Raw genomic sequence first — 18,840 nt, 5'->3', positions numbered from 1 at the left:
AATACTCAATGGAAAGAGAATGGATATAGAGGTCTTCTTTGTTCAAGGCATTTCTCTTGCAGCCATCGAACTGCAAGGTCATGCTAAATAATTTCGTAGCTGGGATTAGGGTAGATATGCTCAGCCAGGATTTGAAGTTTGACAAGGGCAACACTGACAAATACTTTTCCCAAGATGCTTGGCGGACAGGTTCTTGAATAGCTGTTGTAATCTCTGCAATGCCCTTAAGCTTGTACAATGTTAGAATTTTTGCTTGCTGGATATCAGATGGTGCTAATGCCTGATTATTGATGTTTCTAGGCCAGTGGTGAGTTGAGGGGGAGGGGGAGTCGGTGTTGAAGAGTGGAACAAGCTGAGTTGCTCTTGCAGAGACTCAGTTTAGTTTCAAAGGGCTGAATGATATCCTTCTTTGCTATAACTATATATATGATCCACTATATATGGCTTATATATGCTATATGGTTCATTGATGTCCTTTTAAGGAAGGAAATCTGCCATCCTCAACTGGTCTGGCCTACATGTGACTTCAGATTCACATCAAATGTAGTTGACAATCAACTGCTGTCTGAAATGACTGTTCCATTCAAGGGCAGCTGGGGGTAGGAAATAAATGCTGGCCACATCCCATGTCTCACAAGTGAATAAAAAATACTTATTCATTTTTATATGCCTGATACTTAAGATGGAAGTTAAACCATTGGGTTTTGTTTTTGAAACTTTGAACCTTTGCAGAGAATTGTATTTAACATTTTTAGTCAACTTTTTCTGTTTATCGTCCAAATTACTTTTATCTATCGTGATTACTGTTGAACTGCATGCTGGTCCTTAATAATTTACAAGCCACAAATGGGAAGGAAGCTGAATGAAGAGAAGAGTGAAATGAAAATTGAAGCACTCTGCTCGAAGGACCAGTGGGCGGCACGGTGGCACAGTGGTTAGCACTGCTGCCTCACAGCACCAGAGACCCGGGTTTAATTCCCACCTCAGGTAATTGTGTGGAGTTTGCACATTCTCCCCGTGTCTGCGTGGGTTTCCTCCGGGTGCTCTGGTTTCCTCCCACAGTCCAAAGATGTGCAGGTTAGGTGAATTGGCCATGCTAAATTGCCCGTAGTGTTAGGTAAGGGGTAAATGTAGGGGTATGGGTGGGTTGCTCTTCAGAGGGTCGATGTGGACATGTTGGGCCGAAGGGCCTGTTTCCACACTGTAAGTAATGTAATCTAATCATATCTGCTGATAGTCAGGGAGGAAAGTACTATTTTCAAATTAAATTATCCTACCCTCTTGCCCAGCTCACCTACCAAACTCTAGGAGGGAGGGAGGGAGACTTAATTATCTATTACCCAGAAGGTTTGGTAGTATCATTGCTGATTGAGGTGGCTAAAGGACACAGTTGCTTGACTGAGGAAGGTCGTGAGGGAACGATTGACTTGACCACACAGTCAACAATCTGCCTGTCGCAGATGTATCATTCCAGGACTATATTCATATGAGTGACAAAGACAACACCCTCTTTTTATATTTAGGATGTCGTCCATTGTGTTTTGTTGCACTACCATCATGTTAAAAGAGGTTGTTTCAAACAGATCTAGCAATTCAAAACTGGACATTCATGAGGCACTGTTGGCTATTAGCAGTTGGAATGTATTAAATTACAGTCCATAATTTCTTGATATGGCATATCCTCCATTCCTCCATTACCATCAACATGGTTCAAAAAGAATGCTTGAGTGCATTAGGCGTGCTTTAAAATGAGGTTTTGAACCGAGGAAGTTACAACAGAGGATTACTTGCATGTCAGGCAGTAGAAGCAGCATGCAATTGACAGAATTAATGTTGGTACAGCAATGGACTAGGTCCAAGTTCTGCAGTCCTGCCACACCCAGGTCAATTAATCAATTAACAGAAAAAAGGTCTGGAGATATCTCCATCTAAAACAATATAGGATCCCAGCACATCAGTGGAAAAGAGAAGGCTGAAGTACTTGTAATCGTCTTCAACCAGAACTGCAAATGGATGATCCATCTCCGACTTCTCCTGAGGTCCCAGCATCACAAATGCTAGTTTTTAGCCAATTTGATTCACTTCATGTGCATAGGCTGACAGCACTATAAACTGCAAGTACTGAGGACGTGCTCCAAAATGAACTATTTTCCTTGCAAAGCTGTTCCATTACAGCAAAACACTGGCATCTATCCAGTGATGTGTAACATTATTCAGGTATGCTCTATCAACAATGGGAAGACAAATCCAACCCAGTCAATGGGCAGTTTATCAGTCTGCTTTCAGTTATCAGCAAAGTGTTAGATGGGGTCATTTAAGGCGCTTTCAACTGACACAGCTTAGCAGTAGTCTAGATTAGATTGGTGCTGGAAAAGCATAGCAGGTCAGGCAGCATCCGAGGAGTAGGAACATCGAAGTTTGGGGCAACAGCCTTTCATCAGGAATGAAGGCTGGGAGCCTCGGGGTGGAGAGATAAATGGGAGGGCTAGTAGCCTGCTCAGTGACACTCCATTTTGTTGTCCCGAGGTCCACACGAGCCATATTACAATCTTGGTACATAGACAGACAGAAGAGCTGTACTCTAAGGTGAGTTAAGAATGATTGCCATTGACATCAAGGGTTTAGATCAGAGTGGTACTGGAAAAGCACAGCAGGTCAGGCAGCATCCGAGGAGCAGGATACTGCCTGACCTGCTGTACTTTTCCAATACCACTCTGATCTAAACTCTGGTTACTGGCATCTGCAGCCCTCACTTTTGCCTAATTGACATCAAGGCCACAGCCGACTAAGTGTAACACCAAGGATCACTAGAAAAACTTGATCCAGTCAGAATCTGAGGAACATTCTCTGCTGTTTGGAGTATGCGTAGTATAAAGGAAGGTGGTTGTGGTTGTTCGAGGTCAGTCATTTCAGCCCAGGATATCTCTGCAAGAGTTCCTTAAGGTGGTAGTATTCTCGATCTAATCATCAGCTGCTTCAGTGAATGAGCATTCTTTAATAATAATGTCATATGTAAGGATGGTAACTGATAATCGCACAATGTTTGTTACCTTTGCAATTCCTCAGATATTGATGCTGCTGTGTCCAAATGCCATAAGACCGGGACAATATTAGTCTTCGGTTGATAAGTGCAAGTAATATGAATGCTACCTAAGTACCAGGAAGTTACATTTTCAAACAAGAGAAGTGTCACCATCTTTCCAAAATGTTCATTGGCATTAGTGTCACTGAATTTCAGTATGAATATTATTATTGACCAGAAACTTAATTAGACTAGCCATATAAATACTGTGGCTCCAAGAGCGGGCCAGAGACTGGAAACTCTTCATTGAGTACCTCACCTCCTGTCTCATCAAAGCTTGTCCACCATTTGTAGGCATCAATCGGGAGTGTGCTGCAATATAATCAACTTGCCTACATGAGTGCGGGTCTAATATCAGTCAAATTGCTCAACGCCATCCAGATCAATGCTGCTAGCTTAATTTACACCTAATCAACCAGCTTCAGCAATCATTTCCTTCAGCACTGATATACAGTAGCAGCAATATATACCATCTGCAAGATACACTGCAACAAGTCATGGTTGCTTTGACAGTACCTTCCAAATCTGTGACCTCTACCACCCAAAAGGACAAGGGTGTTAGGTGCATAGCAAGACCACCATCTGCAAGCTCACCTCCAATCCACCTTGGAACTACATCACTGTTACTTTGCTGTTCCTGGGTCAAAATTCAGGAACTACTTTCTGGGTGTGCTGCAACAGTTCAGAGGCAGCTCACCTCAACCTTCTTGAGGCCAGTTCACAAATGGGAATAAATATTAGTCTGGCCAGCAAAACTCACATCCTATGAATAGTTTAAAAAAAATTGGAGTAGGAGTCCTTAAATAGTGATGTCTGTGAGGAGGGCTGAGATGTAGTGATTTACATTCAAAGACGAGCGGAGGACAGATGCTTCACTGTGCCTCTGGCCCATACTACTTGGTGAAAATGGTTGTTACTTACTTGATTTCCTTTCCTATTGGTTGCAGGGTCTGTCACATCTTGTAGCTAGTAGCCTGAAAAGCGCGATTTCAAAATAAAATAATTAGGAAAAAATATGCTTGTAATATAAAAACGTAGTACTGTGTTCCTTTGTTAAATGTTTGGATTGTGAAACTTTCAACCGTTTTAATGTTCTGTTTTCAGAAAATGCTGTAAGTGGTCAATTGCTTGCTCAATTGGATGATGCCCTTTTAGGTAAGAAAATACTTGAATTAATATCAAATGTTGTTTGGTGTTACATGATTGCAGACTCTGCAAGGGAATGTGCGAAGTACACAAAACTGAAAAACATTAGTCATGTTGTTTCTCTTCACAGTCTTTCCTACTGTTAAACTGGCGTAGATTCATGTTGGAGTAGATATGAATTCTATGGATTACCACATCCAGTTGAGGAAACTGGTATCGGTTCCCCTCTTTACAATCATTTGGCTGCAAAAATTTAATTATTTTCCCCATGCAGTAATACGTTTCTGCAAATAAAATGTAGCTAACTAACTTACCAGAAATATTAAGGAGCCAATTTGCAAGGTTTTCTTGAGTGAAAGAGTAGTTTTATAAATTTTGATCTCCCAAGAAAAATGAAAACAAAGATATTGAGTGTGCATTTGCACAAACAAAAGTGTGACATTAAAAAAGGGGTAGTGTCCAATACAAAAGAAAAGATAAAAAGATATGCAGCTTAAAGTCCTTTGGGTATACAGCAGTGTAAGAGGTAACCTGAGACCAGGTTAGTTAGCTGTATCCTAGAACAGCAGAGTCTGAGAATGTTGCAGATATCTTTGAATCGTCAATGTTCAGATGTTTCTCTAATTTGTTGTCAGTGGTTGCTTTGTGCTTTCGAAGAAAAATCAAAGAGAGAGCTTCTTCCAGTTCTGCTGTTACAAATGCATCTCCAGTGCTCTGCCAGAACAGTTCCTTGAAGTACAGATCACTTGTGTATTCCAGTGTTTACGGTTACTATTCCAAGCTGGAAAATTGAAGGCATGTCTTTCCTGTCCGATATGTGAGACCTGTTATATCGGTGTTAGTTTAAAATAAGTTCTTCACACCTGCTTAGTTTCAGGCTGTGTTGTTAAAAAAGATTAATTTTGCTGCAGGCAATTTTAGTTATATCATTTCAGTTTCATGGGGTTTTGCTTGTGTCACAAAGCTAGTCCTTTTTTCTAAAAGCTAATCCTTCGTTCAAGGATACTCTGTCCTTGATTTTTTTCAGAGGGGTAATAAACCAGGCCGGGCTCCGATTAGTCTGGTTTAGTACAGAGATTAAAGGGTATTGAGAGACCTTTTTGTAATGAGATGAGACTTCAGGCTAAAGTGGTCATGTTTTAGAAATAGAGAATGTGAGGCTGCAGATGCTGGAGATCAGAGTTGAGAGTGTGGTGCTGGAAAAGTACAGCAGGTTGGGCAGGTTCCAAGAAGCAGGAGAATCGACGTTTGGGCATAAGCCCTTAATCAGGAATGGGAAGCCCTTCCTGATAAAGGGCTTATGCCCGAAATGTCGATTCTCCTGCTCTTCGAATGCTGCATGACCTGCTGTACTTTTCCAGCACTGCACCCTCGACCATGTTTTAGAAGTGACCTGTATAAAGGGGAGTGGTCAGCTCTCTAGCTAGCTGAGCAGTTTAGTTCAGTCCAGAACTGGTTGGCAGTGTGGAAACTGTCTCTCCTCCTGCTCTTCTAACTTCAATCTGTAAGCATGTGACCCTTTTTTGTACTGTGTTTTAAAGGGGATTTGCTTGTTGGACTGTTGCATATATTCGGAACAGCATACTTAAGTCTAGTTTTGATAGACTGAGTTCTGTAGGGGTTCTTTATTCTGTTCTTTGTGTTTCATTGTGTAATTTTTTTTGAATAAATTTTTTGTCTGTTTTAAACTTGGTAGTCAACCTAGCTAACTTAATCCAGATAATTTTCACTGTACATTTACCGAAACAAATTGCAAAGTTATGGTCTGGGTTGCCTGCTTAAGAATGTTTTGAGTGGTCTTGCTTAGTCCATAACAGATTGGGGGCTCTTTGCGTGATTTTAAACAGCGAGTGGTAGGTGTTAGTGTCTTTATTTCTGGTGTTGGTTTGGTTGGGTAGACAAAGCTTGGGATAATGGCTCTTTCAGGCAAAAGTTTTCTGGATGTGGATGCGGTGACTTTGGAAGTTTTGCAAAAAGTGAATAAGACCAAGCTGCAGGACTTAGCAGAGAAGCTGGAATTGGAACTGCCTGCTTCTGTGATGAAATGAGAGATAATTACAGCAGTAGCTCACCATTTCAATTGCTGGAGAAACCATCAGAATCTATAGACATGGCAAGAATTTAATTGTTTATGAAGTAGCTTGAGTTAGAGACAAGAGATAAGGAAAGGGCAGTGGAGTTGAACAGTTTGAGTTACAATTTAAAGCGGAAGAGAGAGAAACAGAGACCTAGGAAAGAAAAAGAAAGAGCTTTTGAACTTCAAAAACTGACACTTAAAAAGGGAAGTCAGCTTAAAAGGCAGGAGATAAAGGCTGCAGGTAACCTTAGCGAGGAAATAGTGCAAACTCACGTGGAAGAGCAGCGAGTTAAAACAGCAAGGTTAGCAGCTGAAGTGGCTGATGATTCTGAGCTGGTCTATAAAACACTGTTTGGCTTCTAGAATCAATTTCAGTCCATGAGGGATAGAAACTGGGGCAAAGAGAAATTCTCAAGTGGAAAGGGAAAGCTAAATTTCACTGACGATCATAAGGAGAATTTACCACAGGGTAAAAAGGAAACCCTTGAGGGAAACTAAGAAGTTAAAAAGCTCCGGTATTTTCATTGTAATAAAATGGGCCACACAAAATCACAGTGTTGGTGGGCTAGGAGAAAGCCAGATGTAGGAAAACCGCACAATGCCTGGGAGTTTTGTTGGACTAGTAACAAAAAGCACAAGGGAAGTTAGACCACTGCCTCAGAGTGTACAAGATGATCAGAGGTTGGTTAAGGAGCAAATGCCAGATCTGCTTAAAAAATATACATGCAAGAGTAAAGTTTATTCACATAGGCCAGGAGTAGCAGATAAAGAGGTTAGAATATTAAGGGACACAGGATCCTCTCAGCCTGTGATGCTGAAGGATGAGGAGATATGTACTCCTGAGGGACTACTGCGAAAAAGGTACTGGTAACAGGAATTCATGGTGAGACAAAAGTGCTCAGTTATATAAAGTGAGGCTAGAGTGTCCAGAGAAGAGTGGAGAATTTGTGGTAGGAGTACCGGACAAACTCTCAGCTCCTGGAATACAATTTGTCCTTGCAAATGATATAGCTGATTCACTGGTAGGTGTGCTGCCTACCCTAGTTGAAAAGCCAGTGGAGACTCGAGCAACTCAATAAATGCTGGGAGTTTATGCAGGGATCTTCACTGATTGTGTGGTCACAAGATCACAGAGGTACAAGCTGAAGCAGGAGAGATCAAAAGGCATAGATAAGGAAGCTGAAATAGCTTTATCAGAGACTCTTTTTTTATCGGATGAGTGGGACAGAGCAGGAGCAAATAGGTAAACGTGCAAGTATCTTTAGCTCTGCCAGGCTTATTGAGTTACAGCAGAAAGATGAGAACTTAAAACAGTTATTTCAAAAGGCACAATCAGAGAAGGAGAGTGAATGCATCCCTGTGTGTTGTTACTTAACAAATGATGTCTTAATGAGAAAATGGAGACCATCAGACATTCAAGCAGATGAGAAATGAGCAGAAGTTCATCAACTTGTTTTGCCAGTAGGGTATAGAAAGCAGGTGCTGCGAGTGGAGCATGAGCTACCACTTGGAGGACATTTAGGGGTGAAGAAAACACAGGCTAAAATATAAAGACATTTTTACTGGCCTGGACTACAAAAGATATAGTTGAATTTTGCCAGATGTATCACACATTTCAGCTAATCGGAAAACCACAAGCAGTAATAAAACCTGCACCTTTAATACCTATTACAGCATTTGAGAAACCTTTCACAAGAGTCTTGATTAATTGCATTGGTCCCCTACCTCAAAAAAAGGCGGCAATGAGTATTTATTAACAATAATGGATGTATCGACTAGATTTCCAGGGGCAATCCCATTACACAATATCACAGCTAAAAAGTTTAAAGAAGAATTACTGAAAGTTTTTTTTTACTAGAAATAGAGATCCAGCCAGATTAAGGATCAAACTTCGTATCTAAACTATTCAAGGAGATTATGGATAACTTGGGAAAAAAGCAATTCAAATCTACTGCACACCATCCAGAATCACAGGAAGCATGAGAGAGAAGGCATAAAACACTAAAGAGGACTTATGATCAGGATTATCCAGGTGATTGGGATAAGGGAATTCCATCTGTACTTTTTGCGATCAGATGCATCAAATAAATCAACCAATTTCAGTTGATTTGAATTAATTTTTGGGCATTAAGTAAGAGGACCAAATCAAGAGGAAATTGAGTGAGCTGAACCACTCGATAGGGATTCGAAACAGGAAGAAATCTGAGTGTTCCATGTGAATATGCTCAAAAGGTATTTTGATAGGGAAGGAAAGCAAAAGGAGAAGGTGTTAATGATTACAGCACAGAGGGAAGAACAAGTTCAGAGGATTCTGAATTGGACATTCCTCAAATCAAATTGGACAATGAGGAAGTTGTCAAAAATTGGGATAAATTATTGAGTTACCTTTCACGAGAAAATCAAAATGACCTGAAAGAGTTATTTCTATAACATGGGGAGATCTGCGGAAATAAACTGGGAAGTACCAACCTAATTGTGCATGATGTATACAGGAAATCCTGTTCCGATTAAGCAACATCCTTATAGGCCTAACCCTCTAAGGTTGGCACAGGTTCAGAAGGAGATAGAACGCATGCTCCAAGATGGCATAATCAAAGTGAGTTACAGTGACTGGAGCTCACCCATAGTTATGGTTCCAAAGCCAGATGATACCCAATTATTATGTGTAGACTATTGCACAGTCAGTGCCGTTAAAAAGACTGATGCATATCCAATTCCGTATGTTGAAAAGGTGGGACAAGCAACTTACATTTCTAAGGTGGTCGTGCTCAGAGGCTACTGGCAGGTATCTCTGTCAGAGAGAGCAAAGGCAATTTCGGCTTTCGTAACACCAAATGGATTATATCAGTCAAAATCATGACATTTGGTATGAAAAACGCTCCAGCCACATTTCAGAGACTAACTAATAAGGTCATTGTCGGATTACCCAACAGTGTTGTTTACATTGATTACCTGGTGATTTTTAGTCACTCATGGAAGGAACATTTACAGCATCTATTAGACATGTTCGATTGACTTCGGAAGGCAGGCTTGGTGGTGAACCTAGCTAAAAGTGAATTTGCCAAAGCCAAAGTCACCTTCCTGGGCCATGTTGTTGGACACGGACAAATGGCCCTATGAGATGCAAAAGCAAAAGTAATTGGGAAATTTCCCACACCATCAACAAAAAGAGCAGTACTACGGTTCCTGGGATTGAGTAGATTTTATTGGAAATTTGTGCCGAATTTTAGCAGTATGGCTGCTCCATTAACTGAATTGTTAAAAAAGGGCAAGAGGTTTCAGTGGACAGCAGACTGTCAAAAAGTATTTGACAGCCTAAAAACTGTGTTAACCACTGCCCCAGTGTTAGTCACACCTGTTTACACGAAGCCTTTCAAGGTGGCTATCAAGGCCAGTGATGTGGGGGTCAGTGCGGTCCTCCTGTATGATGAGGGAATAGCAAGACCCATCGGGTATTTTTCCAGGAAGTTGAATGTTCATCAACAAAATATTCAACGGTAGAAAAAGAGACTTTGAGCTTGGTGTTGACATTACAACATTTCAGTGTTTATATTATCAGCAACACATCTGAGACAATCGTATACACTAATCATAATCCATTGACATTTGTGGAAAAGTTCAAGGACAAAAATGCCAGACTGTTTAGATTGAGCTTGTTATTGCAGCCGTTCAATTTGACAATTGTGCATGTGAAAGGTTACGAAAATATTTTTGCCGATGCATTATCGAGGCTTGAAGGAGGTTTTCAGTGGTGGGTATGCCATGGCATGTGGTTGTGCATGTTTGCATGTGTATAATTAGTATCGTGTATTCGTGTGCTTTAGACGACTAACCAGCTTGTATTTGAAGGGTTTTAAAAATGAAGCCATCTTTTGATATTGATGGTTCATTTTTTATAAGGCGGGAGGTGTCACAAAGCTGTTTTTTTTTCCCTAAAAGCTGTTCCTTTTCTCAAGGATACAGTGTCCTTGGATTTTTTTTTTAAAGAGGGATCGTAAACAGACTGACCTCCGAGATGGCTAGTTTGGTACAGAGATGATAAAGGATTTTGAGATGCCGGTTGATAATATTGTAAGCAGATGAGTCTTCAGGCCAAAGTGGTCATGTTTTAGAAGTGAGCTTTATAATGAAAGGGGAGTGACCTGTTCTTGAAACTGAAGTTAAGTTAGAGTCAGTTCAGCAGTGGACTTTGTGAAGAAAGGCTGCTAAACTGTCTCTTCTTCTGCCCTTCTAACTTCAAACTATAAGCCTTTTTTTCATTTTTACTGTGTTTCAGGGGATTTGCTTATTGGGACTGTTATGTATATTCGGAACAGCATAATTAAGTCTAGCTTGATTAGACTGAGTTCTGTAGAGGTTCTTTATTCTGTTCTTTGTGTTTCATTGGGTAATAAATATTGTGAATAAATTTTTGTCTGTTTTAAAACCTGGTAGTCAATCTAGCTAACTTACTCCAGGTAATTGTCACTGTACACTTACCGAAACAAGTTACAAAGTTATGGTCTGGGCTGCCCGCTTAAGAATGTTTTGAGTGATCTGGCCTAGTCCATAACAAAGGGATAGAGAGAGGTTGTGTGAATGGATAAAAAAACTTGGCAAATGGAGTTTAATGTAGGAAAATGGAAAGGTATGCACTTTGATAGAAAGAATCAAAAGGCAAATTATTATTAAATGAAGAGACTGAAAAAAATGTAATGGTTTTGTGCAGGTAACACAAAAAATTAGTGTGCAGATTTAGCAGATAACTTAGAAGCTAAATGGAATTTAGGCTTTTATTGCTACTTTGAAAATAGCGAAAGCTTGTTACAAGTATATAGGATGTTGATGAGCCTACACATGGAGTGCTGTGTACAGTTTTGGTCCACGTATGTTATGTGGAGAGTGTGTTGCTGGAAAAGCACAGCAGGTCAGGCAGCATCAGAGGAGCAGGAGAATCGACGTTTTGGGCATAAGGCCTTCATCAGGAAGGTTCCACATATGTAAGCAAGGATGTACTGACATTGGAGGCAATTCAAAAGAGATTCACTGGGCTATTTCCTGAGGGGAGAATTGATCTAAAGGGGCTTGGCAAGGTAGATATTAAAACGATGCTTTCACTAGTGGCAGCATCTTGAAATCTGGGACATTGTTACAGAATAAGGGAACGTTCATTCAGAGTTGAGATGCATAGGAGAATAGTGAATGTCTGGAAGTCTCTATTGCAGAGAAGTGTGGTGGCTAGATTACTGAAAATATTTAAAAAGGGGATAGATGTTTGGAAATATTAAGCTTGAGGGCTCTGAGAAGCTGGCATGAAGGAGCTATTGAGGCCTGGGGCAATTAGCCTTGATCCTACCAAATGGAAGAGTAAGCCTGAGGGGACAAATATCCTGCTCCTTATCCCATTTCTTGTGCTTTTAAATGTGACTGGAGTCTTACATGAACAGAGCTCTCAACCATAATTCTCTCTATGCTGCACTTGTGTGATAGCTGCAATGTTCAATGCATGGAATCGACATTGATCATGGCATTGACTTCCAATTCCAGAAGTTGCTGCCATGCATGGGCCTGAATTACTGGTGCAGCTGATTAAAAAGAATTAGAAGGAATGCTATCCGTATAATCGCCTAGCAAGTCATTGGAGAAAATCCACGAACACCTCACAGCAACTAGGAATGTGTGATAAATGTTTGTCTGGCTAGTGTTTTGTGTTACAGTCTTGAGTATATCACGACAAGACAAAATAACAAAGATGGGCGCTATCTGAAAGACAGGGTTCATACTCATTGAACAGAGGTGCTTTCGTGGCCTAGACACATCCACAGGATTAAAGACTGCTTACCAAAAACTTTCTGTACATGTAGGTAGATGAAGCCACACAGCTAACAGGATGCCCAATTATTCCCATTAAGGATGCATGCATGTGTGACATTAAGGCCTGAAGTATTGATCATTACATCTGGCAGTCACTAACCGACGATGGCAGAAACTAGCAACACCTTCTGTTGGTAGGTGTGCACCAATGTCAAAAACAAGCAACAATGGCACTTACAGGTTTCATAGGCAGAATCTGCCTCTCAAGGATTGGCCTCTTTCAGTCATCAGCAGAAGTGTGTCATGTGAAGACATCTCATCTGAAATGGTTAGTTAGCTGTGTGTTAATCATCTTTTATGGATGGATTCTGGAACCTAGCAATGTTACATCCAAAAACAGAATTAAAAAACATAAGGCTATGGTTGTAACTATGGGAATTAGAATATCTGGAGAATTGCTGACTAACTTTTATGGATGAACGCCACCATCTTCAAATTCCCCTCCAAGCCCCTCACCATCTTGACTTGGAAATATATTGCCGTTCCTTCACTGCTGTTGGGTCAACATCCTAGAATTCCTTCCCTGATGGCATTGTGAGTCAACTCACAGGTGGACTGCAGTGTTTTAAGAAGGCAGCTCACCTCCACATTCTCAAGGGCAACTAGGGATGGGCAAAAACACTGGCCATCCAGTAATGCCCAAAAATGAATAAATAAAAATTTAAAAAGTTTTGTTGGCAGGTCATCTATTTTCATACACTAATTCAATGAATTGCTAGTCAGGAAGTCAGTGAATTCAGTTGATGTTAAATTGCTCAAAGTTTGCTCAGGATTTATTTTCTGGATGGAAATTACCTGCTTAATTGTTCAGCTTTCATTTATAGGCCAGCAACTGATACATTATTTCACAGTGCATTTTCCCAGCCAGGAAGGCTTGGGGTCACTGGCCTCAAGTAATTTCTTAAAAATAAAATGAAAGAATCATGGATGCTGGAAATCAGAAACAAAAACAGAAATTGCTGTAAAGTCTAAGCAGGTCTGGCATCATCTGTGGAGAGAAATCAGAGCTCATGTTGAGGGTCCAGTGACCCTTCTGCAGAAAACCTTTAGGTCACTGGACCCACAATATTAACTCTGCTTTCTCTCCACAACTGCTGCCAGACCTGCTGAGACTTTCCAGAATTTTTTTTATGTTTAAGTAATTTCTTGTTTGTATGGAGCAAGTTGTGAATATGTAGTTATTTCTTATTGCTATTGATGCCAGCAATAGAAGCCAAGATACACAAAAACCATTTTCAGTCTGAAGATGTTGTGTATAATATAAATTGTCATCACTAGGAGCTAATCATATGAATTCTCAGGCTTTTTATTTTACTTGACCTTTTCAAAGACATGCATTGCAGGGTGTTATGGAAATAAAAAAAATCCTTTACAATGTGGGCAGATAAATAAAATCATCTGTCTCTGAACAGTTGAAAGTCAAAGGAATCGTGAAGGAAGCTGCCTAAGCTGGAAGACTGGTTATTACATTATGGTCTGCCTTTCTAACTAATCAGAATGCATCTGCTTCTGTCCAAAATGAGGGTGAATCCAGAATTGATGCGACTCGGTATAAATACCTCCTGGGTATTTATCCATGGGACATGAAAGTCACCCTTACTGTATGTTGGGAAAAAAAATTGTAATGATTTCCCTAGGAATAATTCTTGGGTTATCCTAATGCTTTTGTCCATATAATAAGTATTGCAGAGTGCAACCTGCTGCTCTTGGACATCGAGAGATGAGATGGGTCAAGTTTGTACCTCCAAATAGAGCACTTTTTTAAAAAAAACTAGCCAAACAGATCAGTTCATTTTTTTAAAAAGTACAAATTGTTATATCCTCAACACAATTTCTTTCTCTCACTAATCACTTTTTATTTTGAAGATGTTTGTACTCTTTTGGGTTGTGTTTACTTGGTCACCGGTATCAGATGTTGACGATGAAAAAATCGGGCCATGGATTGATCTGATTAACTCTGGTCTTTGTTCTTTCAGATTCCTAATCAGCTAAGTAAACCCTTTGATAGCTTCTCACCAAGCCATTCTCTTTGTTCCGCCCAGATAATTGAATGTGGAATGAGGTAGAATTATAAAAGTCGAGTTCCAAATGTAATTTTAGAGTGAAATAAACACAGAGAAGATGAGACTGAAATATAAGGTCAAATTCAAAGTAAAAACTGGAAAAGAAGCATTGTAGCAAGACTGGTTTTCCAAGAGTTTTATTTAAAATGTATTTTCATTTTTTTAGATTCAGATTAATAGCTCAGCAAAAAAAAACATTCCTGACATTAGAGCAGTGTTATTATTATAATAGTATTTGATTCAGTGAGTTAAAAAGTTATATTGATAGCACCTGCCCAAGGAGATGAGCATTGCCAGAACTCTGAATAATTTGAAGAATACTATTCTCTCCGGTTTAATACTGATACAGCCTATATTGCTCGAAATGTCTGTTTCTCCATGTACATATTGCAGTGTTGGCTTGGTTCCAGATGGCATAACTTAACTGCTGCTTGACGACATGATTTACCAAAAACAATGAGTATTACAGCTGTGTCTGAAGCACTGCTCAGTGTCATACACCAGGGAAAAAAAGAATAACAATGAACAGAAATGTATTTTACAAAAAGGAAATTTACTACATTCAAACATTTTAAAACTTGTTTTCTTACTGTATATAGAATGACATTGTGCATACTTCTTCAACAGATTCCCTTTGTCAACAGCAAAACATCCAGGGACCTTATTTAGTATGGAGAAAGATGCAAATGTCTCACCTAGGTATCTAGTGTAACTCAATTGATACATACTCACTGCTGAGTCAAATACTGGTGGATTTTAGAGATGCACTCCAGAACTTGGGCACAAAATCTAAGCTGATTTCAGGGCAGTACAGAGAGGGGGATCACAAGGTGTATTATCTGTCGTCTGAATTCCAGAAATTCCCAGAATCATTCATGCACCATACCTCACTAAACTATTTCCGTTTTAAGGTAAGTTCTAGCCGACTGTGCGCTTATTTCAGAGAGTTGTTTAAACTGAGGGTCATAACACCTCAGGCAAACGTTGAGATTGAGAAGAATAGACATTCATGGCAACTTCAGACACTTATGGGAATTTAACCCACGCTGCTGGCATCACTTTGTATTGCAAGCATGCTGTCCAGCCAACTAAGCTAACCAACCCCCAACCAGTACAGCTGCAATGTAATATCCAAAAAGAGAAAATTTCCCAGGTATGTCCTGTCCATAGAAAGTAGGACAAATTCAATTTGGCTAACTACTACCCAATTGATCTACTTTTACTTAAAGGCAATGTGGTTGAAGGCATTGTTTACATTGTGCTGCTTAGCAAAAACCAGCTCAACTCTCATTCTGATATTGTCTAAATATACAAAAACATTGAGCTTGAGCGGCAAGACTAACTAACCTTGAAATCAAGGCAGTGTTTTGTGGAATGTGGTATCAAGCACACACAGCAAAATTGAAGTCCATAGGAATTGATTGGTGGGGAATGGATGAAGAAGGAAACACTCCACTGGTTGGTGTCATACTAAGCAAATGAAAATAATTGTGCCTGTTAGGGACCAATCATTAGATTACTTACAGTGTGGAAACAGGCCCTTAAGCCCAACAAGTCCACACCGACCTGCCGAAGCGCAACCCACCCAGACCCATTCCCTTACATTTACCCTTCACCTAACACTACAGGCAATTTAGCATGGCCAATTCACCTAACCTGCACATTTTTGAATTGTGGGAGGAAACCCACGCAGACATGGGGAGAATGTGCAAACTCCACACAGAGAGTCGCCTGAGGCGGGAATTGAACCTGGGTCTCTAGCGCTGCGAGGCAGCAGTGCTAACCAACGTACCACCCAAATCATCTCAGCTACAGGACATTGCAGGACCTTTCGTGGTTATGTCCTGGACTTAACCATCTCTGGCTGTTTCATTAATGACATTCTTTCCATGTTAAAGCAAGAAGTGAGGCTGTTCTCTGATTGCATAATATTCAATACCATTCTTGAATCCTCAGTTACTGAAGCAGTCTGTGTCCACATTCACCAATACCCTGACAATATTAAGGTATGGATGGCTAAGTGTCAAATAATATTCAGCTGCCTACATGAGTACTCCAGCTCCAGTAATACTTAAAGCCTAACACCATAGAAGAAGCCCATTTGATTGCTGTTTTTTAAAAGTGGTAGATGAGATGACACTCTCCACAAGTGGTACACTTTTCAAGACTCCTTCAATAGAATTTTACAAACTGCGGCCTTTTAGAAGAGGGAAGTTTGCTGCCACATGGGAAAACCAGAGCCTGCAAGTTCCCCTCCAAGCCATCCAACATTCTGACTTGTGAATAGATTGTGTTCCTTCACTATTGCCAGATCAAAATCATAGAATTCCCTTCCCAAGAGCACCGAGGTTGTATCTGCAGTGGATCAAGAAGACAGCTCACCATCACCATCATCTTAGGGCAATAGTGACATTCTAATGTTGGTTTTGCTACTGATGCCCAAATCCCATGTATGAATAAATGGAACATACTTGCCCTCATTCTCCAAACGTGGAAGCAGGAGGTACTTGTTGGAGTATATTAATATGTACATATGCTGATTAAGAATTTGAGGATCAGTGTTAGAATGCATTTCTCATTTACATTAACCACTTGGATTCAGACAGTGATCCATCTAAGAAAGAGGACTTTTTAAATTCGGCGCAACCTGGAAAAGATAGAACGACTTAGACAAAATATGTAAGGAAGAACAGAAACAAATTTTGATTGAGTTTTTTGAAGAAGTAACAAAGAAGATTGATGAAGGCAGAGCAGTATATGGACTTCAGTAAGGCGTTCGACAAGGTTCCCCATGGGAGACTGATTAGCAAGGTTAGATCTCATGGAATAAAGGGAGATGTAGCCATTTTGATACAGAACTGGCTCAAAGGTAGAAGACAGACGGTGGTGGTGGAGGGTTGTTTTTCAAACTGGAGGCCTGTGACCAGTGGAGTGCCACAACGAACGGTGCTGGGTCCTCTACTTTTTATAATTTACATAAATGATTTGAATGCGAGTTTAAGAGGTACAATTAGTAAGTTTGCAGATGACACCAAAATTGGAGGTGTAATGGACAGCGAAGAAGGTTACCTCAGATACAACAGGATCTGGACCAGATGGGCCAATGGGCTGAGAAGTGGCAGATGGAGTTTAATTCAGATAAATGTGAGGTGCTGCATTTCGGAAAAGCAAATCTTAGCAGGACTTGTACAGTTAATGGTAAGGTCCTAGGGAGTGTTGCTGAACAAAGAGACCTTGGAGTATAGGTTCATAGCTCCTTGAAAGTAGAATCGCAGGTAGATAGGATAGTGAAGAAGGTGTTTGGTATGCTTTCCTTTATTGGTCAGAGTGTTGAGTACAGGAGTAGGGAGGTCATTTGCAGCTGTACAGGACATTGGTTAGGCCATGTTGGAATATTGCTTGCAATTCTGGTCTTCTTCCTACCAGAAAGATGTTGTGAAACTTGAAAGGGTTCAGAAAAGATTTACAAGGATGTTGCCAAGGTTGGAGGATTTGAGCTATAGGCAGAGGCTGAACAGGCTGGGGCTGTTTTCCCTGGAGCGTCGGAGGCTGAGGGGTGACCTTAGAGGTTTACAAAATTATGAGGGGCATGGATAGGATAAATAGACAAAGTCATTCCCTTGGACTGGGGAGTCCAGAACTAGAGGGCATAGGTTTAGGGTGAGAGGGGAAAGATATAAAAGACACCTAAGGGGCAACTTGTTCACGCAGAGGGTGGTATGTGTATGGAATGAGCTGCCAGAGGATGTGGTGGAGGCTGGTACAATTGCAACATTTAGGAGGCATTTGGATGGGTATATGAATAGGAAGGGTTTGGAGGGATATGGGCCGGGTGCTGGCAGGTGGGACTAGATTGGGTTGGGATATCTGGTCGGCGTGGACAGGTTGGGCCGCAGGGTCTGTTTCCATGCTGTACATCTCTCTGACTCTATGACATGAGGGGACATGAAAGGTCCTTAGTCGATAGGATTAGGGAAAACCCTCAGGCTTTCTATAGGTATGTTAGGAATAAAAGAATGACTAGGGTAGGAATAGGTCCAGTCAAGGATAGTAGTGGGAAGTTGCGTGTGGAGGCGGAAGAGATTGGGGAGACACTGAATGAATACTTTTCTTCAGTATTTACTCAGGAACAGGGCATTGTTGTGGATGAGAATACTGAGTCACAAATAAGTAGAATGGATGGCTTTGAGGTATGTAGAGAAGAGGTGTTGGAAATCCTGGAAAAGGTGAAAATTGATAAGTCCCCTGGGCCTGATGGCATTTATCCTAGGATTCTCTGGGAAGCAAGGGAGGAGATTGCAGAGCCATTGGCCTTGATTTTTATGTCCTCTTTGTCTACAGGAGTAGTCCCAGAAGACTGGAGGATAGCAAATGTGGTTCCCTTGTTCAAAAAGGGGAGTAGGGATAGCCCTAGTAACTATAGGCCGGTGAGTCTCACTTCTGTTGTGGGCAAAGTCTTAGAGAGAATTGTAAGGGATAGGATTTATGCACATCTGGATAGGAATAATGTGATCAAGGATAGTCAGCATGGTTTTGTGAAGGGCAAGTCGTGCCTCACAAACCTTATTGAATTCTTTGAAAAGGTGACGAAGGAGGTTGATGAGGGGAAAGCGGTAGAT

General features: G+C 40.7%; 1 protein-coding gene across 1 annotated transcript in view; it reads left to right on the top strand.

Moving 5' to 3' along the window:
• amot (angiomotin) overlaps positions 1 to 18,840 on the top strand; it is a 132,153-nt gene that overhangs the window by 33,581 nt on the left and 79,732 nt on the right. Inside the window, exon 3 of the mRNA XM_043704943.2 lies at positions 4,187 to 4,237. Within this exon, the coding sequence (XP_043560878.1) occupies positions 4,187 to 4,237 (51 nt within the window). The remainder of the gene's footprint in view (positions 1 to 4,186; positions 4,238 to 18,840) is intronic.

This window comes from Chiloscyllium plagiosum, unplaced genomic scaffold, assembly GCF_037043375.1.
Source record: "Chiloscyllium plagiosum isolate Xiang-an unplaced genomic scaffold, Cpla_swu_hap1 HiC_scaffold_11, whole genome shotgun sequence".
Taxonomy (NCBI): domain Eukaryota; kingdom Metazoa; phylum Chordata; class Chondrichthyes; order Orectolobiformes; family Hemiscylliidae; genus Chiloscyllium; species Chiloscyllium plagiosum.
The sequence above is the reverse complement of the archived record's forward strand: the minus strand, read 5'-3'. Positions and strand labels throughout refer to the sequence as shown.